General features: G+C 37.7%; 1 protein-coding gene across 1 annotated transcript in view; it reads right to left on the bottom strand.

Annotated features, from left to right (window-relative positions):
• PIRT (phosphoinositide interacting regulator of transient receptor potential channels) overlaps nt 1-22,500 on the bottom strand; it is a 103,728-nt gene that overhangs the window by 1,512 nt on the left and 79,716 nt on the right. Inside the window, exon 2 of the mRNA XM_044090541.1 lies at nt 1-149. This exon is cut by the window's left edge and continues 1,512 nt beyond it. Within this exon, the coding sequence (XP_043946476.1) occupies nt 1-134 (134 nt within the window). The 5' untranslated portion in view covers nt 135-149. The remainder of the gene's footprint in view (nt 150-22,500) is intronic.

Below are 22,500 nucleotides of genomic sequence, written 5' to 3' on the forward strand. Positions count from 1 at the left end.
TTGTAATACGACCACTCACTCCTTTCATGAGCAATCAAATCTCTGTCACAATGCATTACTCTCCTCAGGGGCAGTGATGTCTCTTCAGGAGATGAAGTCTCATCTGAGGCAGAAACTCCTTTCTCTAGAGGCATTATTGCTTTAATATTCTATGAATGAAAAAAAGGGAGAACATAATTAAATTAAAACATATATTGTGTGCATTTGGGATTACTTTTTTCAAACCATTTCCTGCTTTTTGTTTATTTTTCCCTCGTCCATCAAGACCCGGTACTGTCAAACACCTCAGCCCTTACATTTTTTTCTGTTTTATGAAAGAAAATTCATTATTTTATCATTATGTCAGTAATGTTTGTTTTTGTGCTTCTTTTGCATACTACTCAAGACGCATATTTTAGAGCATCACATCTACTCTACGTTCAGGTAATGTGTCATCTTGAGATGACATGCTACAGATGATTCTCGGTTTACTGAGCCTGTATAACAACATGCTCTCATCAACTTTATTATAGATCTTTCTAAAATTATCTTCTAGTTATGGCTTTAAGACTTATCATCACTAATGTTTCCTATGTTTCTTGCCTCTGCCAAACATAAGTCCTGCCAATACTTTATCCAAATTGGACATATTCTAGAAACAACTCATTTTGCAAGTTTTGCTGTGTAGCAAGAATCACTGCAAAATCTAACTTATTTCCAAAATTTAATTCAGCTCCATTTGTATTTTTTAGGATTTTCTCTCTAATGTCATAAAATCTAATAATCTACAAATCTATTCAGTTTAGAAATTAAGTCTGGCATACATTCTGGCATACCATCACTACAAAATCTGGCTTCTTATTTCCAAACTTTCTGTCAGCTTCATTTTCATGTTTTGTGATTTTTCTCTCTAATATCACAAAATCTAATAATCTGCACATCTCTTCAGTTTGGAAATTAAGTCTGGCATAAATTCTGGACTGCCCCCTCCCATTTTTTCAGCTCAGTACACATGTCTCACTCTTAATCTTTGTGAATTTGACATAACATTGCATCCCATTTCTGGCCTTTATGATAACTTTGACATATATCGGGGATATTCGTTGTCTGATTACCAATTTAATTCAGTTCAAAGCACACAGGAACCACAGCTATCATGAAATTCAATGGACACAAGGCAGAGTAACTATTGCTAGACAGGATGTCAGCTGCTGCTGATTATATCTTTATTTATGGTCTCAGCAATAGGATCAAAGACATTTACACAATGTACTGAGATTCAGGTCCAAAGATGTCATTGTTCTGCTGTACTCGGCCCTCAACAAACATTGCTACAAGGCCCCTTTCGGTACGTACTAGATCAAGCATATGCAACAACTGGAGTGTCTGCAGAGGGTCCTCAAAAAAGAACACAGGGAGTAAACAACATGTCCTATGTGGACAACCTCAAAGCACTGTCCCTGTACTCAGTATCCTACAGGCTGCTGAGAAGTTATCTATGCCTGACTTACAAAGCATGCTATGATTCTGCTCTGATGGACCTGTTGCATATTTGCAAAACAAATATCATCAGAATTACCTGATTTAGGGACCTAAACCTCACTTGCAACATAAATAGGACATGCTGGAGGGGCAGGTATGTATCTTGGTAATTACCCTTTCTCTGGAACAGGTTTCCTATTCATTACATGCAAAACTCTTCTCTAATCCAATTCAAGCACCACTTAGACTAGTGGATGGGAAATCAGAAATGTACCCCTGGTGAGATACCTATGTCTGTAATAGATAGAGGCAGCCTGGAAATGCTTGATCACCAATGCCCAAGTCTACATATGCCTCATGAAACAACCCTACAGTATCAACCTGCCAGATACATTTGGGAAGTTAGGCCAGGCTTAAAAATGCCCCCCCCCCCCTTCCTGGGTAGGTAGCCCAGTAATCAGCTATGAACCTATGAGAAAGACATCCTCTGAAATCTGCTTTCAGTGAACCAAAGCTAAAGTGTTTAATATATAGATAGATATTTAATATACATACAGTGTTTGTCAATTGCTTGGATCACTCAGACTTGTATCACAGTTGTTCATCTATAACATTTCAAGTTTTCAGCTGTTCATTTTGCTTTTGCTAAGGTCACAGATGAATGAGAACTTATTTCTGATATGTGCCCTCTTAATAGGTGGTCAGTGTTGCGGCCTCTCCCGGGAAGACTGAGACAGGCTTGACAGTGTCTCTCAGTGATGACTTTTTCTGGAGGAGGTAAGCTGCCACTCCCAAACTTATTTTTCCCTACTCCCCCACAAGAGGATGCAGCATGCTTTTTAACAATGCCTTATTAATTTGCATTCCTTCTGATCACTTTGAAGTGAATTTCTGTGTACTTGATATCGTATAAGCTAATGTTGCCAAGGGCACCATATATATATATATATATATATATATATATAGATAGATAGATATAGTGAGATATATAGAGGGATAGACATACTAAATAAAAACAAAACACCCAAATGTCAACACTGACAAAAAAAAAAAAAAAAAAGAGTTTGACAAGGTAGTATGCATGTTCCAGAAAATACCCTTGCAGCATGCAATTCTAATACAAGCCCTACTAATTATGTATTCGAACTTCAAGATCTCCAAATACTTGGGAAAAGGAATATTCCCCAACCCTAACAACTCTGCAGTCCCACAAAACTGTCGATCAGCTGTTTTGTTGATCAAACTGTGCAGACAAAATAGCTTTCAACCATAAAGATGTTCAACCATATTACTGTCTCCAGTATAGAGACAGACAGTTAGACAGACAGCTAGATATAGATTATTAGATTATAGCAGTACAGATGAGAAAGTATATAACTGTTTATTCTCACTGAAGTGGGAAAGTAGCTGAAAAGGATGGGAGACAATATTTTACTTGGGATCATACCAACTTTCTATAAGGAGGAATATCAACTTTTTTTCCAACTGGTGATGCATCTTTTCATGAACTCCACAATCTCTCCGACTATCCTTGCTGTCTTGTCACATACCTACATCTCGTAGCATTTATCTAATATGATTATTCCCACTTTTGTCAAACTACCTTGTTCCTGTGGTATCATCCCAAGTTGTTTCACAGAAGTAATACCTTGCATTTTTTGCCTAATTCAGTCTGAAAGTTTATTGGAAGACAAACCACTTTGGAAACAGTTATCCATCCATCCATCAATCCATCCATTTTCCAGTAACTTGGTTTATCTTTTCACAACAGTATGAGTATATTGGAGTCTGCCCCAGCAACTAAAAGTCACAAACCACTGAAAAACAGTTCTGGACAGGGTGCAGGACTGTTTCAGAATGAGCACACAAACATGCGAGCGCGCACACACACACACACACACACACACACACACACACACACACACACACACACACACACACACACACACACACACCACAGACTAAATTCGTACCTATGGATGATTTGACACACACACACACACACACACACACACACACACACACACACACACACACTACAGACTAAATTCATACCTATGGATGATTTGACGAATACCAAATGCCAAGTCACACTCTAGTTCACTTACAGTGTGTCTTTTGGCAGTAGAAGGAAACAGAAGTGGAGTTATTAAATTTCTTACCTTTTTACTGGCTTTCATTATAAGATCATACAAAGTTACCAATGTGCTGCACACATCATTTAGAGTTATGGATACAGTTTGCAGGAATTATATAGTCTGAGCGGTCAATTTACCCTTAAGAAAGTTTGGGGCTGGCACAGAATTTAAGATGACGTTATTTAGGGCCAATATATTATGTAAAATCTATAAGCTTGCACTGAGTCATACAACGAAAACGCCAACAACGGTATCTCAAGTAGCGTGTGGCACGGTTGTAACAAGGTAAAGATCGGCAGGATGAGCTTATAGAATTTAAACAGTCTTCAGTTGTCTGTGGCAAAAAAAATGATTCCCATAATGTGCTGCTTTATATTTGTTCTGGAGTTTGCAGTTAAAGTGAACAAGCTTTTTCAGTACACTGTAGAGGGACTGTTAAGACTCTGAGATTCAAGGCTTCAATGTCTGCACAGCTGCAGAGCCTGATGTGCTTTTGCATACTTGGACTGCATCAGAACATTTGAGAGTGATGCTATTCGGGTCAAAAGTTTAGAAAAATGTATTCTTCTACTCTGTCAAATGCAGTTATCAACGGTAATATATACATATATATCTATATATCTGTATACTACATCTATACACACACACACACATATATATATATATATATATATATATATATATATATATATATATATATAAACTGGTTTATGTAGTAACTGAGTGCTATGAACTCAACACATACAGGTTTTATATAACTGGTTTATGTAGTAACTGAATGCTATAAACACAAACCTACAGTTTTTTTTTTTTTTTGCTTTATATGCCTACAAGTTACATAATGTGTTTATATTGCTATGAAGCAGAATGTATATCCTTTGGGAACTATACCAACTGGGTGCATTGCACAATTCATGATGTCAACGGTGGCTACATCCCTATCTGTCTAATAAAATGCCTGATACAATGTACCAGGATGAAGAAGCATTATTTTTTCTGCTATAGAATTAATTTCAAATAGAATGAAATGTTTCAGAATTTTTCATCTTAATTTTATGCAGGATTATCATGGGAGACTTGTTCTTGCCAGTTCAGGGTTCCAGAAAAACATACACACCCTCAGTCAATTGCCCAGATACCCTTAAAGAACTCACTTGACTTTCTATGCTGATTAGTGTATTGGCTGCACAAAACATGGCTTTACTATCTGGTCACAGATCAGACTAATTCACTGGAGACTCGTGATAGAAGCCACAGTCAGGAACATTCATTGTTCCTTCCTGACACTTAATATTATGGAAAGGGTTCATTTTCTAAGAGTTAGAATCCTTTGCTGTTATTAATAAATGCCTTTATATTTTGGTAATGTTTTAATAACCTCATGTAGTGCAAGTTTTTTTTAAAGTTCCACTATATCCATGTTAAAGTTTTTATGTTTTGAAAATGTTGGAACATGCCTACTTTCTTACAGAAACCAAAACACCTGAACACTGGCAACATGCAGTCATGCACAGACATACCACCTACATATTACATACTCAGTGTAGCTATGTCGCATGCCACAAACACATGCGAGAATGACTTTTAATACCTAACCTGAAACAGCAAACATGAGGACTTAATTTGCATAGGTGTTTTGTGCCTTTAAGTCCTCAACTAAATGCACATAAAACTCATTATCATGACATGAAATGGATATTACTAAACAAATAACATGACCTGTGAAAAAGTCAGGACTACACTGTAAAACTGACTGCTATGCAGAGAACTTCAGAAACATTGCATGCTGCCCTCTTGTGGTAGAGAAGGGGAAAATGATGGTTGACTGCAATAACAGGACAGCAGAAAGTGGTAACAGCAGGAACTCGGCAAAAGTCCAAAGTTCAGACAAACTAGTTTTACAGGCAAAGGAAAAGGATGCTGTAATTTTAATGATTTCAAAATGAAGAGACGGTTTTAATATTTATTTCAGGTGTAATCCATAATGACACCAAACAGGTTATATTAATTTGTAGGTTATATAATTCTCAAACAAGATATCTTGTTATACAGCATTTGTTTGGTTCACAGTCAACTGAATACTCAAAGCCATGCAGTACACAGTACAGACTGAGAGAATGAATGGACTTTCAATGAAATTATAACTTATCCTCAGATATAGCTGCATTAGCGAAGGTGAAATAGGAAGCTGAACCATCTGCAGGGGAGGCTTTGCCCGAACAACCATGGCTCTGAACTTCTTTTCTTGAGAATTAGTGACAAAGGTCAAAAAATAATGGAAGGATAAAGGCTCCAAATCAGAGACACTTTTATTACTCTAGTTCATTTAAAAAGTTGTAGGTTTTGCATCAACATGAATTTTCTGAACAGTAAGATGTACAAAACCCTAATGTCTGTCATTACTGACTGACTGTAATCCTCAGTGACGTAACAACAAATCAAAAAGTACAAGGGACAGGGCACAGATATAAGGAAAACTCAGAGACATTCTAAAAAATTAGCGACAGTTGAGAGGTATGTCCCCAATATTAAATGGACTTCCAGTAAAACTAGCCAAATTGACTGTATTGGTGTCAATAAGCTGCTGTCCAGGAGGGCATCCCATATCCAATTACAGTGGGGAGAATGCAGGGGGCAAGAGGGTAAAAGTGCCACAATGCAAAATAAGTGAAGACTATACAAGGACATGCAAATGGCCATACAGATAATCTGGGAAAATTCAAGGACAAAAATCAAATTTAGAACAAAAATACATACAGGCAGATGATCTGGGAAAAATCAAGAGACAAGACTGTCAGAACATCATGATGACCAAAGCCTGTGAATAGGTCAGGGCCATGGGCGCTGCCTTGTGTAGCACCACAAGACATTCACATTTCCAAGTGTTTACAAAGGTAGGAAGCTGGCCCAGTATTGAAGATGCTTCAAACATGTTTCTGAACTTGGTGGAAGAGCTGCTAAATTTGGATTTACTCTGTGAATTATTGAATAAATCTGTATTTTATACAATCTGGTGCTTCCAGTGAGTTACTGAACTTATACTTATTGTGGCTGCGTGATTGTCTGGCCAAGGACTCACCATATACTTTTCCTTGCAATACCTCTGCAACCAAATGCAATACACTTTGGGCCACTAATTCCCCATAGAATGGTTGTTATTGGTTCTCTGAGATGTTCTGTTGCTAAATGTTTGCTTCTTCTACTGTTTCCTGACAACCACAGTCACAGACGTTTTACTGAAAATGCTCATTGAATCAAAAACAGAGACTGACACAAAGTTGGTGTAACTGCAGCAACAGCTAGTTGTGCTGGCTAACATATTTACTAACCCATGAATGTGCCTGACATTTAAAACTGACCAGACCTGAAATCACACCTGGGGGCAATTGACCATTATGCTACCATAGAGACCTGGGGCTGTGCAGAATGGGCAAAAAATCCTTTCATCCCAGCTAACAGGAAAGGCACTGAATGCATATATGGCCATGGAAGGAACTGATTACATGGAGTACAGCAAACTTTAAAAAGAAACTACTAGGTATGTATGCAAAGTAATCCAAAGAACTCTGACTAAAATAGTAACTTTAGTAGAACACTTAATAGTTAATGGCACAAAGTTCAAAAAAAATTTCTGCTTTTAGATCTAACATTGCAGTAAAAATGTGCCCTCCTCTGTGAAACAAAAAACAGCAAGTAATGTGCTAATTTGTTTAAAATGGGAGGGAGGGGGTCACATTGCTAATTGCTGTATTACTAATACCAAACAGAATGTTAGAAGAAATGGGAAAGCAGAAATGCATGCCACTAGTTAAATTGTTCTATGGAGTGTGACAAGACAACAACTAGAATAACTGAGTCAGCATTATGTCATTGTGTTATGACTAAGTTGATGAGGTGTACTGTATTTCTAGCAGGAAGGGAAGATCAAATCCTGCTAGACTCTGGAAGCACGATTACCCTTGTCAGGGTCTCCTGATAGGTATGCATAAGATTAGTAACATCAGAAACAAAAATGGGTGCACAACTCTTTACAAGTAACCAAACAAAAAAAAAAACATTGTGCAGTGGTCCACATAGGAGAATGAAAAGCATCAAAACAAGAATGGGTTTTCTGGTCCAATACACACTGTAGTACAAATAGAATAAAATCCATTTATTTACATACATTTAGCACTTTTGTCCCACAAACACAAGGGGCTTCCTCAGAACAAGCCAGTAATAACACAAACCCTCCTTATGTACATACGTTTTCAGTAAAACAATTAGTGTTCCCAATAAACATTCAATAAATGTCTTGAAATAAATCAGTTAAAGGACTTGTCTGAAAGAGTCAGATACACAAGTTTGTGTGGAGCACTGAAATATTTTTGTAAGATTAACGAAAACACAGCACACAAACGTCCAATCACGAAAATAACGGCCACACCATAAAGCCCGAAGGTTGCTAGTTTATTATACACACTAAAGCTCCAAATTTACACTGCATTTTCGTCTCCATAGACAAAAGACTTCATCAGATGTAACAAAAACATCAACTAGCAACCCCTCTTAAATACCCCTCCCTCTAGTGCATCCTCCAATAGAAAAGTTTGAGTTTTAAAAACATATCTCAAAATATAAATCTTGTCAACTATTTTTAAAAAATGTTTTTTATATTTAAGAAAAAAAGACATATGAACAAATAAAATAAAATGTTGCTTTAAACCTACATGAAATGTTAAAATATATACCAAATATATAAAGCATGATATATATAAAAAATATATATATATTTAAATATGAAAAAACAAAAAGTTAAAACAAAATTGTCCTCTCCTTCCCCCTAGTGGCCAATAAGGAATTTACAACTTAGCAGCCATGAGCTTCAGAACTGGGGGCAGGGATAAATAATTGTTCTTATGAGCTTTGGGAATCCCAAAGATGGATGGTATCTTTGGCTTGTCTATAGCTAAAAAAATTAAAAACTTCTAAAGTAATATTACCCTTGTCCAATAGCTCATTCAACATGAAATCTATTCTCCTATTGACAACATTGACCTAATTTCTGGACACTCTAGAGTATCTATCCGTATCATTTAACATATCTAGCATTTTAGCTGAATATATAATGCTATCCATAAACACTTCTTTGTTAAACAAGTCTTTGCTAAATTTTTCTTTTTGTGTTTTTTAACTAGTTGGTTATGTGTGTGACCTTTGTACTTTTTTGTTTTAGTTTGTTAGTTGGGATATTTTGTAAACACCCTAATGTTTATGGATATCAGCTGAGTATGACAACCCTGTGTTTCCAAAGGTCAAACATTCCTTCCTCTTATGCTGTGCTGATGATGTCATAAGAAGGCAGAAACATGCATATCCACAGCTAGAGGGGTTTGGCTTTAATGGCCTGAAATTGTCCATAAATAGACTTAAAAATGAAAGTAAAAGAAAACGTCATGGACATTCAGGATTGCCATTTAGCTGAAACACTTTATCTTAGTCAGGGAAGCAGGGAAGCTGGAGCCTATCCCAACAAGCAATGAGGGTAAGGCAGGAAAACAAGTCTAAATGATGCTCCGATCTGCCTCAGGATGTACAGTCAGACAGACAGACACACACACACACACACACACACACACACACACACACACACACATACACCTGTCAACTGTTTAGAAGTCTGACAGTTCATCTTTCTCTCAATATGTCTCCATAATGCACAAAGAGACCAGAAACCCTGGCAAAGATCTGCACTGATATAGACACGGCATGCACACTTCACACGCAAGGTATCCTAACCAGGAAATGAAATAGAAGACCAAGTGCTAAGAGGCAGTAATGTTACCTACTGAACCATTGCACCATGTGCTGAAAAAAGAAGCTCCTGTAATTCTAGACCATAGGCTTATGGACATTATAGCAGACAACAGCAGCGATAAACTGAAGCACGACTTGTATCACCATTCAGTAAAATAAAATCACATTTATTTTCAAGTAGGTAAGCACTTTCACCACAAAATGTGGCTTCATCAGACCATTTACAAGGTGGTGCAGCAGTTAGTGTTGCTGCCTCACAGCAAGAGGTTCTCCAGTTCGATCCTCGGCTGGGGTGCCTTCTGTGTGGAGTTGGCATGTTCTCCCTGTGGTCTCGTGGGTTTCCTCCTGGCACTCCGGTTTCCTCCCACAGCCTAAAGATTGGACATTCTAAATTGGCCCTAGGTGTGAGTGTGTGCATGTGTGTGTCTTCTGTGCAAGTGTGGGCACTGGGCTGGCAACTCAACACCATGAAAACTCCACTGCTAATCATGAGCTGCATTTTGGAACCAAGTATGGATATATAGATAAATAGGCTCGTTATTCATCTATGTTTAAGAAGGTACAGTAAACTGTTTATTTGAACAATGTAAAATAGAAATCACTTCTTGATTGATCTTTCACAGCATACAAGGGTTGTAAGCTGAACGATTATGTTATCACATGCTTGATGGTATTATATCTTTCCCTTGAAAGGACCTAGCTACACCATAGGATAGTCTTGGAGGGATATTTAAATGTGTGCAATATGACTTGATCCATGAATGTGTAAGTAATGATGTACTGACTTGAATGATCTGGGTTCTGGAGTCAAGTGAGTGCTTAACCATATAACCAGTTATACCAAGTAGGAAATGTTATGTCACGATGATATAAATTTATTATTGTGTGACGATCTATATATAACAAAAGCAACTAGACAGTTAGTTGATCTATAGATGCACAATACAATTTATGCTGCTAAGGATGAGATATGCATATATTTTAAAGTGGAGTGTGTACAATTTTATTATGTGATGAATTTTGAGTATTATAATGTGGATTTTATTTATGTACGAGCAACAAATAGTTAATTTGTTGCTGTTTTAATTTGTTTATGATGTAAGCAACTAGGGGCGTTTTGTGCTGAATTGATTTGCTACAACAAACATTTGAATTTAATTAGGGGGAGGTGTTATGTATAAATGGAAATGTTTGGCAGTTTATGCACTTTTACTTGTAAATGGTCTGATGAAGCCACATTTAGTGGTGAAAGCGCTTACCTACTTGAAAATAAATGTGATTTTATTTTACTGAATGGTGATACAAGTCATGCTTCAGTTTACTGTTGCTGTTTTCTGCTGGTTTGCTTACATTTTACAACGGGGACTGTTTGCTTACTGGGGAACATTCTTTCTTAGGTTATGGACATTATACTTTATTCATTTGTACAAAATGACCCATAAACAAAACTATTAAATATCAGATTATATCTTAACTACGCAGTTGGTACTGTTATATATAAAATTTGATGTAACTAAATGGCTTAATTTGTTTTACAAATCTGTGCAAAGCAAAATCACAGTGATCAAAATGATAACGCATCACATCATCTTCCTTTACCTTAGAAATGATTGTTTCATCTTTTATTGTTGTAATCAATAAAGTTTGAAAAATAAGAACAAAAAAGGAAGAGATTAAGACAATATATTGTAAGAGATTCGTGTGAGAATTGCACCAAGAAGCAGGGCAACAACTAAGTGATGTAACAGTGAATCACTGACAAGACGTCTGGCGGCACTGTCTAGTCATTTCTGCCCATCTCCTCATAACATTTTCATTGTTTATCCAAGCGCAAAATTATCCTGTACTATGAAAAGTTTTCAGGGCCTCCAAGAACTTACTGCTATGATAAAAAAACACAAAGTTTAAGGAAGACAGGACTTTGAATTGTGGTCTGAAAATATTTCACAGCATGTATCTCTTATGTCATCAGGAACAAATGCTGGTGACTACATACTTTCATTACAAAATGAGTATGAGTGATGTGCAATGCGTATAAAATGCAATAAAATTCACATTTATTTATGTAAAGATCCTGTAAAAGCAAATGTATTGCCATCTGGTCTTCGGTTCCAACACCAGTGCTAAAAACACTGACTAGTAACCGAAGGGTACATATAATTAGTAAAGTATATCCAGTATGTTATGGTACAAAGTGTCACTCTTCAAGGTAAGAAGGAGTGCCAGGTAACCCTGGCTTCATCACCTATTCACTGCACCATTATCCAATAGCCAACAGGTTACTAACAATATGGGCCTACTGTTAAAAGAAATATAACATTACTAAGCAAAAGTCACTTGAGGGAAAAAAAGAAACACTTTTTAAAATGGATCCTACTCAAAACAATACAAATAAATTTTAAAATTGCTTTGTGGGTAGAGGGACCCCCTTGTACCTCTAAAATGGAGAGATGGGTCTACTTATATTCTCGAAAGCCAACAATATCGAAGCTGATATTGTCGACACGAGTATAGTGAAAGCGGAGAACATCGAACGTGTAAACAGAAATCTCCATAAGGGGAGATTTCCATTTACTGCAATGCAGTGTGGTCTTGGAGTTCATATATTTAAGTAGCGGGGGGTGGGGGGTGCAGGGGGGCTTTCCCCCCTGCTTAAATCCATTAGGGTACTTTTTTATTTTTTATTTTTGTTGTTTTTATAAGTTCGATGTTTGAAGACATCGACCATATGGTGTCAACCATATGGTGTTCGATGTTTTCAACAGTCGATCTTATAATATAGACCCCCAGCCGCAGTGGTGCAGCGGTAGTGTTGTTGCCTCACAGCAAGAGGTTCTCCTGTTCAATTCTCGGCGGGAGTGCCTTCTGTGTGGAGTCTGCATGTCCTCCCCGTGGTCGAGTGGCGTTCAAAAGACATGTGTGAATGGGTGTGCCTTCGCTGAAGGTTGGGCATCAGGCTGGCAACTTGGCACCATAAAAATCTACTGCCAATCATTAGCAGACCAGAGTTCCGCTGTGGTGACCCCTAACCGGGTAAAGCTGAAAAGACAAGCAACAAATAGATCTTATAATATAGACCCGGAGAGATGTGACTCTGTACCTCCTACATATTGGCCAACTTGGAGGAAACAAAACAATAACAATCCTGCAACTCCAAGGCTGCAGATTCTCTGAGTTAAAATAAAGAAGTAGTGAAGAGAAAGCTACCATACCAGCTTCCATGATAGCACTTTTGTAATAGATATACGGGATAACATATGTTTTGGATGATGCATTTTGACAAGTTTCCAACATGTGATGAACAACCAGCTGATGAGGTTCTGACTGCCCAAATACAACTGGCTCAATTAATATTAGATTATAGAATGAATGCTTGACATTTAGGAACTGCTGTTTCTGCAACACTGCTCTGCACTATGTTTGGATGTTTCTGCTTTACCCATGGTTTTGTATCCACAGGGTCAGTATATATTAAAGATGCAAGAGGTGTTTGGGGGGGGGGCTTACTCCTGCAAAAATGTTTGTTTTGATCTTTGCAGTTGGGTTGTACGAGGATTGTGCTCTTGATCATTTGTGACAGAGCGATTTGTTTTTAAGTGGCCATGCATTCATTGCTCTTTATGAAAGAAGCATTTCAACCAGCATAGATCCTAGAAAACCATATCCCGCTGCTTGCACTGCCTTATCATAGTTATGAAACTGATTATTTTAAGTGTTTTGCAGCCCTTTATCAGCCAGCTATATGGTTTGAAAAGGTGTTCCTCAGACAGCAGAACAAGCACTTCAGTGAACTGAGGTTAAGGCTTCTCATTCTTAAATCAGTACAATTTCTAGTAAGTTCAAAAGTGTGACAAATGTTTCATTAACTACATTCAGTTTTGCCCCTGACAATGACGCTGGGGATCCCGGCTGGAGAATCACAGGAAAAGCTCTGTTAGGACATGTGGCTGAGCAACAAAAAAAGTGGTCTCTCATCTCGTGGTGGGGGCTCTTTCCTTCCAGTGGTGGCCTGCAGTGGTGACTGAGAGAATATATCTAGTAGAATGAAAAACTATATAACACTGCAGCAATGAACCATGGAGGTATAAATGCTGGGAGGCTGGTTTGTGACTGTATTCCAAAACTTCATTTAACATCATTGTACAGTTCTCAATTTTGCTATAAAGTAATGCATACACGAGTTTCTATTTCCTACTGGCTATTGTTGAATGTAATCTGTCCCATCACCTTTGGATAAACAGAAACATTGGCGGATGCGGTTAATTATAGGAGGTGGCAAACAGAGATGCTGGGAGAAAGGGGATAACTGGAAAAGCTATATATTTGAGTCCACTTATTACAGGGTGCAGAGAAAATAGCTCATTCTAAAAACAAATGACATAACTCACTTTCTAGTTTCAAAAAAGTAAAGAAGTCTTCATTCTTAGGATTTGTCCTCAAAGCTCTTTCATTCTTCCACTAACAGTTATGATTTCCCCTTAGAACAGCAGCTCTTAGATAACATGATCAGACTTTAATGGAATTCATCATCTATGAAAATATTACTAAGTTATTACAATAAAACATCACTGTTTGCAATATATTGCAGATGCATCGGTGGTGCTTTCTCTTAGTACATCATAATATGTAATATATATACTTTCAAACACCTTTGTGGAATTATCACTTGTGACACAGGCAAACTTACATTTATATAAAAGTAATCAAACCATATTAACAACTTCATATTTACAAACATTACATATCACACATATTACTCTATGTCATATAATCAAAGCAACATTATGTAAATTGTTAGTTCCTACTGTCTCTTAAATGTCATTCCTCCTCCAAAACAGTTTTTGCAGGTATTGTTCTCACAGATTCCATTTTTTTCTATGTAGTTTGCTCCTACCTTTTTTTAAATATCCCACCTCCTGTTCTTTTATCTCTGTTACAGTCTTCATTACTTCGAGTATAGTTGGTTTAGACATTAATTTCCATTTTTAAGTAATCACTTTTTTGGCAGCCACCAGATTAATAAGGCCATACAATGTCTAGAAAAATTAGATCATGTATCCTGGCTAAAAAAAAAATCAAACACACGAACTGATAACTGTTAAATTATAAATACCAGCAGCACGATAGCAATCCCACGGACTCAGCGTTTTGACCAAATAAAAGTTTAAAAAAAAAATCATTCCATTAGTTACACTCATTTGCTCGCCTAGTATTTCTGACAGATTACTCTGTATAACGTTTTTAACGTCTTCCAATTCATTACAGACTGAGAACATATGCTCCCAGGTACCTCTTTCTTCGCCATTACACCTCCAATGTTTGCCATGTACCTGAGGAAAAAATTATTTGGCATCTGCTTGGGGTATAAAAGTACCTATGCAAACACTTCCAGGCAAACATCCTAAATCTTCTAGATTTTGTTGCATACTTGGGAGTCGTACGTATGTCCTCCCGTTGTTCCTTTGTGAATTGCTTATCGAATCTCTCTTACTAATCTTTTCTGACATCCTCTGACTGATTCCTAAAGTTATTGTGCAATATTTTATATTCCCTACTAATTATCCTTTTTAACACCAATTTCCATTCTAGATTCAATTAAAAACTCAACCAGTGCAGGTCTTTAACTTAGGATTCCCGTATTCGTAATATATTACAGTTATATTTTTAATTACTTTGATACAGTATGTATATCATCTAGGAGTCAGGGCAACAATTATACAAAACATGTTTGCTGCCTGTAAATAACATAACAATACCTTTTTACTGTGAATTTTGTTTGCTCATTCTGATTTGTTTTCTGTGAGTTTTGTCTCTTGGTTCATATTTATTACATTTCTTATACATTTCTGAGATTTCTCAAAGCAGTTTTGATTACAAGATGAAGAGGTTGTCTCCAGTATGCCAGATAATATTCCTTTTGGCAAAAGAAACAGAAAGGTGATCTGTAATTCCTCCCTCAAAATCATAACTAGAAGTCAGCTGTCATCAGGTCTTGTGCGGCCTGTCTTGTCCCACATTACATATAAAACAAGTATATTAAGATAATACAAACAGCTGGAAACATCAATGACTGGGAAATACCATCTCACCTCTCCACACTGGAAAAATAGTTTAATGAACTTCTCAAGGTCAAAAGAGCACTTAGTTTAGCCTCACTTTTCACAAGTACTGAGATGTGCATTACAGTCTTATAGTTCACAGCCTTCTGCAACATAATTATTTAGAATAAGATTTTTACAATTAGGAAACCATTCAAGCATATTTTAATTCATATTTTATTTCTCGGACATCCGTGCCTCACTGTAAATTAACTGGGTTTCTCCCAGCTCATTCTTCTAGAATCATGGGTGCCGGAACCATAGAATGAGGAGGGAGGGGAGCCCCCCCACACACACTTTTTCAGATAATCTCATTTAAAAAAAAAACCCACGGCTCAAAAGACAGATGCAGCTGAATGATTCAGCTGCATCTATTCTAGCATGTCTTTTTTTTTCAGTTTCCCAACCCGAATCACTACCGGCAGTGGCAGCCGAAAAGACAAACAGGTGGTAAACAATACCGAAGTACTAAATAGTAACACAATTTATTTTCAGTAAAGTCTTACATAAACTGCTGGAAGTATTGTAAGTGCGGTGCGTTGCTTACAGTGGCATTTGTATTTTTTTACCTGAAAACCGTCATCTCCATTTCTAAATATCAAAAATGTAATCACGCCAGAAATAATTCCAAAATAAGAACATTGTTGTTTTTCTTTTACTGTTAAATCGCCTTCCTGATTCTGTAGTAAACAGTTCAGATATGCAAAGTGCCAATATCTGGAACTTACATTAAGATGTACATTAAGGCTGATGAGGAGGTATGGGAAATAAGATATGTGTCATAAATAGGGCTTAGCCTATGTATTCGGTCCATTGAATTATGGGCAGTCCCCTCCCTCTCTCAGGTGCACAAAACGCAAGCAGTTTTTGTCCCTACCAGGCAGCCAATCAGGTCTTTCCGGACAACCAATGAGGCAAGGAGCTACCAATTCAAGTCTCAGATGCAGCAGGTCTTGAACTGCCACCCCTTCAACTGAAGTGACCAGTTTATTTGTAGCGAAGAGTAGGGCTCACTTAGGAAAGCCTCAGTGCTGCACTGGCACACTAGTCTTGGGATTTGGCGGATTTAAAAAGAACTTATGGAAAAATCAAAAAACTTTCGAATTGACAGTCTGCTTGCAGTCGATCCTCCTAAAGTGCAAACATCTCCCTTAGCATTGGTGACATCCCTATCATCCTCATCTGTCTCACCAGCAGGAATTCCGCCTTCAGAGAACACAAGCACAGCAGACTGCATTTGGAATGAGACGCCTTCCCCTCCGAGGATCACCACCTGCGGGTTAATGCCCAAGCCAGGTTTTTTCATGACCAGCCATCATCACCATCAGGGCATTGCTGGGCTCCATCAGCAAGGAGGGGCAGGGATCCCCACTGCACAGGCTCTCTATGGCCACCCCATGGTGGCAGCTCTGGCCAGACAGCATCCCGCAGCTGCCTTGCTGTACTCGTATCCCCAGCTCCAAGGCTCGCCAGCACCCCACCCCTCTGACCACATAAAACTTGCTGCAGCTGGCACCTTTCAGCTGGATCAATAGTTGCGGGCTTCAACTGCTGGAATGATGCTTCCCAAAATGTCAGACTTCAACTGTGAGAATCCCATTTCGTATTCAGAAACCTGGTGGTATCGTGTGTGTGTGTGTGTGTGTGTGTGTGTGTGTGTGTGTGTGTGTGTGTGTGTGTGTGTGTGTGTGTGTGTGTGTGTGTGTGTGTGTATGTGCACATGCACGTGCACTCATACATATACACACACAAACATGTTTTTTTCATTTAAACTTTTAAGTCTGTGCCAGCACCTCTTTATGTATGTTGTGCAGTAGCAAACGCATTAAACTTTAGTGATGCATTCAGGCATTCCCCTGGGATCAGTTGATCAGCACCTGTAATCTAATCTGCATCTAATATTGCTAGTTCATTTTATATTAATAGATTGCAAAACCATATTACATACAAGCTAGTGAAACATATCACACTTAAAGCATATTTGATGGGTAATACACCTGGCAGTGATACTTTTTGTAGAAGAGCTAGTAGTATATTAAATGACGTGCTTATACATTTATATAAATGTTTATCATTTTTGTATTTCTGTAAATGTCCCTGTAATCAATCAGTGTTAACAGAACTGCTTGGTTTCATAAGAAACCTTACTGCTGGATGAACAAAAATGCTGTTGATGTTGTGTGCATTTCGAATGGTTATTTATATAAGTTTTTGAAAAATATTAGAAAAATTATCACTTTCATTTTAAGACTGAATCTAATGAAAGCAACCGCTGTGATGATATGTGCTGAACATTTCAGCTGTTTACATTTTTATGGTAACAGTTATGGTTCTAGAGAGACATTCTTTATTAGTTCGAACACACACTACTTAAATATCATTAACTTGTTACCGATCGCTCAACTAAAGGAGTACTCATGATTTGTGGAACGTTTTTTTTTCCAGGGGGTAAGACCCTTTGCACTATTGGTGTGGCTGCTCTGTCCCCTCACCACAACTGGAGATATACTGCCTACAAAGTCACACAGACTCTGAGAAGGTGTATTTCTAGACAAAGGCTGTGCTTGTATTGTTAGTAGCACAACAGGTAGTATACTTGCTTTTGATGCAGAAGGCTGTGGGTACTACTCCCACAGTATGCAGATGGATTGCTGATACTGTACTGTGTTGTACTTTAAAGTGAGTGGATGCTGCAATCCTGTGAATGTCCTCCTTTGGAGTAGTTACCTAGTAGCTACTAAGCTGTTATAAGTTTGCCATCCATTCCCTATTACAATATTACTAGCTTATCATATTTTTAGTGTAACACAGGCAATTTATTCTTCAAGGGCAACAGGCACTTTATTTGTAGATGAAACAATGAACTATAAACTTGTTTGGTAGCAGCAACCTCTTCATTAGCTGCAAATCCCTGTAATGTGGAATTTTTTTATATGACTTACTTCTACCGAGATTTTGCATGTTTACTGATAATAGTGGATTGTAATGACAGAAATTTAAGTGGCCTTTTATGGTTGAAATTTTCTGAAATGGGTAGTTTTGTCATTATTGGTTCATACATTTTGTTTCATTGCTTACTAGAAGACTGTTCAAAACTACAAATTTAAAGCACACTCTAACAAGTGGTGCTGTATTATACAAGGAATATAATTTAATACAATCAGGACGGTGAATCAAAGAATGCATACATATATGCGTGGCCCTAAAAATGTGTAAGAAGCCTATGGTTTGAAAACAGCCCAGAAGTAAACTTAGTCCTCCACTAGCCAGATGCAAAATTAATGTGGATTTTCATGCCGTTTCAACGAATGCGAGTTTCAAGGACAGAGAAGTTTACTGCTCAAGCTAAGTCTGTTTTCATTGCGTGACAGTATTGTTTGCTTAGCAAAGGGCTCAGTGTTTGTCTGAAACTCAAGTGTCTATCATTATTTAAGTTTTGCAGTCCTCATAAATCTGCCAGTAAATCACACATATTAGGAACAGACCAAAAATATGACACAATCAGGGACAGTCAAACATATGCTCTGATCTCCCGACCTCTTAGGACAAGAATCAGGAGAAAGCATGAAAGGTTCAAAATCAAGGGCAAATTTTAAGCTTTACTCTTGTCACCAAAGCAATGGATGAGGGTAAAAAAAAAAAAAGTAAAAGGAAATACCGAAGGGCTTTGGCCGACTAAGTTTGAGATGACGGCAAGCGAGGAGCAGTTACTGAATCCACAAATGACTTAGCCATCATGCAGGAAGGTTCGTCCCAAACAATAACTGGTGCCAAAATCATGAATTGAAACTAAACTCCAAAAAATACATTATCGTATCCTGTGGGAAGTCATCTATTCCAGGGAACTGCCAAATTTACAATGCCCCCTGAGAAGTGACCCAGTTGTTTTGCATTTTGGAACTTGTGTGTAAAGTGACCTAACTTTTGACCAGCATGTGCCCAGAGTCATAAGAAAGTCTTTCTATATTGCACATGTTATAAAAGAATTGACTGTGACTAGATCTAGAGATGTTATTTTCCCCTTTACAAAGTCCTCATTAGGTCAATCATTTTGTATAATGCCCACTTTGGCATGTATCTGTCCAGACACATACAACAATTGGAATACTCGCAGAGATAACTTACTAAAAGGATACAAGTCCTTACAAATAAGTCTTGCATGGACCACCTCAAACAGTTATCACGACACTCGGTATCCTACATGTGTCTGGCATACAAGGCATCCTCCGACCTACAGATGTACCTACTAAACATCAGCAAGTCAAATGGCATCAGAAATAGTCCAGGTATCTAAACTGAATGTTGTGGAGAGATGGATATATATCACAAAGGCCACCATTGTTCCAGAACAGATTTTCCATTCAAGTAAAACAAAGTTCATCCCTGTCCATATTCAAATGCAACTTGGATCTAAGGATGGGTAATAGAAAATGTACTCCAGGATTGCACCTCGTGCCACTAATGGATAGAGGCAGTTCCTAAATGCTGCCTCCCTTACATGGATCCCCTCCAATTATCTATGGTATGATTACAGTTATTCTCACTATGGCTAATATACAATTATCAGTCATGGGACAGGTAAGACCAATCAGAAATGTTAATTCAAGCATCAAAAGGGAATTGGCTAAGCTTAAAATGTCCTCCAAGTGAACCTATGTTGTGGTAGTAAATAGTTTTAAAAAATTGCCCTTTTTTAGATCACAATGTGCCCCTTTCACCCTCTGCCCCCTCAGTCTTCAACAGTTTCCGGCACCTATGTCTAGAATCTCTGGGACTTGACTTCCGTCCATCATCCTCTGATATACCCTGGTAATCCCTGATTATTACATACAGCCTAAATGGGAACAAGCCATCAGCCAATATTATTTTACTATTCAGTCTACTGTCCGGGCCTTCTATGTATTGACTGATAGAATATGTTAGTTTTACCTTATGACTATACTGGTCCACAACCAAAATGTGCTGGAAGAAGAAAAAATGGGGTAAAGGACACAGTGACTAACATAAACAATGAAAACGTACTTTGTCAATCAAAGGATGTTGGAAGTATGCACATATGAAAAGAACATCTTACAAAAAGCACATAGTCCGTAAATCAAAATGTTAAACTAACTTTTTTTTCTTCTTCTTCTACTTCTCTCTCCATACACCATTACTACTTTTTGGGGTCACCCCCAAGGTTTGGCCTGGCTTGCTTTTTGGGAATGGTGATCTTCAGTTATGTTATCTATCTGCCGATTCCCCAAAATCTGGTACTCTCAGACTGCTAATTGAAAGAAACAGCATCCACATCTAATCAAGAAGCCCTTCCTTCTCTCAGGTGTCACTTAGTTCTTGTCTTCCACATGGTAATCATGTTCAGGAGTTAAACTGGATCTCAAATGCCCCCCCAAATGTCTTCCATGACGCTATGTATTTTGTCAAAATATCCAATGTGACTTCTGCCATCTCCATAAAATAGACTTCAGGTATCAATCTTATTGCAGTCACGTTATATCCCCGCCCATAATTTTATTAATCTCCAAGTGTTGCTACAGTGTAACCTCTGACCTGTGGGGATAACAGTTTTCAAATTCCATGACATTATTTGCTAGAGGTCTACTGATTCATTATTATGCTTTTCTGATGGACCTCCAAACAAGTTGCTTCTTCTGCCTTCTAGTATGGATAAAGTACCTCTTAGCCCATATGCATGTTGATAATAATACACCATATTCCACTATGATTCTATAATTAACATACACAGGTTTAAAATTATGTCTTTTTTTTACTACCATTGAAATGTGAATATTCCCCTTGTGCAATAACTGGTCATGCAATAATGAACGCTTTGTTAAAACCACATTCTGGCCAATGCACCGGGAATACCCCTTTTCCCAAGGTGCAGCAACTTTGGAGGTGAGTGTCTAGTAAAGGGATGCAGGTCCGAAACTTCCTGCATACAGTCTGAGGGACGCTTTGCCCCTCAAAAAAACTATAAATTTAAATTCTACGTTCATGTGAAAGCAGACTTTAACATAATGGTTAGTGGAGTGCTAAAATCCTGTTTAAGCCTTTTTCCATATGCCCCAACACAATGTTTGCCTTTCTACCGCTTCTCTTTGCCTATGCATAAAATATATTACAGTTCTGATATAATCACTAGTCAAATAATTTTCTTCTTCTGAATTTTGATGAGAAGCTCCTGGTAAAAGCCAAGATGTATATAACATTTTTGGCCAAAGTCACACAGTTTACCTTCCCTTTCTTTTGTCAAATTTCACCCACTTTAACAACAGTAAATGCATATCTCTGCTTTAAATTCTTTCTTAAATATCACATAGGTAGACATTGTGCAACACAGACCCTAGTGCAAATCAGGACTCATATGACTGTCTTGATATTAACAATTTTAATCTTAATCTTTTAAGCTTTTACTGCACAAGTAATGAGTTTGAATAAGATTTTAATAATTCAGTGTTTTTTTTTCTTTTAATTATAAGTGCTTAGGCTTAAGCATCATACTATAATAAAATAATAAATAAAATAAAAATAAACCCATATTATCACCACCATCATTCTATGGCTTCACATGCCACACTTTACAATTTCTTTCCCCAGTCCTACTTCCACTGTTTACTAACCATCCTCATCTTTGAAACAGAATTGCAGGTATTGTTGAAGCTGAGCTATATGATGCTATACAGTCAACGTTCCACAGGATCAGTCAAAAAATAATACCAAGTTTAGCCCGGATCTGTGGTGTAAAGAAATAAAGGCCTGACTATCACCCAGGTAAACTGAGTACAAATTGTAGCTTGGGTGATGGACGAGCTGGGTGGTGAGAGTGAGTGGCCAATGTGGCTCAGCTATCCTGGGGGGAGGGGGGGGGGTAATGATTTTGTTCAGCCCACAGGCACCATGCAACAGGTGGTTTGGACAGCATTGAAAAACAAAGGATGTGTGCTTAATAATCCCAAGGCAGTGATGGCAACCCTTAGTAGCATGTGGGCAGAAGCACACATGTA

The sequence above is a fragment of the Protopterus annectens genome, chromosome 12.part0, assembly GCF_019279795.1.
Source record: "Protopterus annectens isolate FY-2018-M chromosome 12.part0, PAN1.0, whole genome shotgun sequence".
In the NCBI taxonomy this organism is placed as follows: Eukaryota; Metazoa; Chordata; order Ceratodontiformes; family Protopteridae; genus Protopterus; species Protopterus annectens.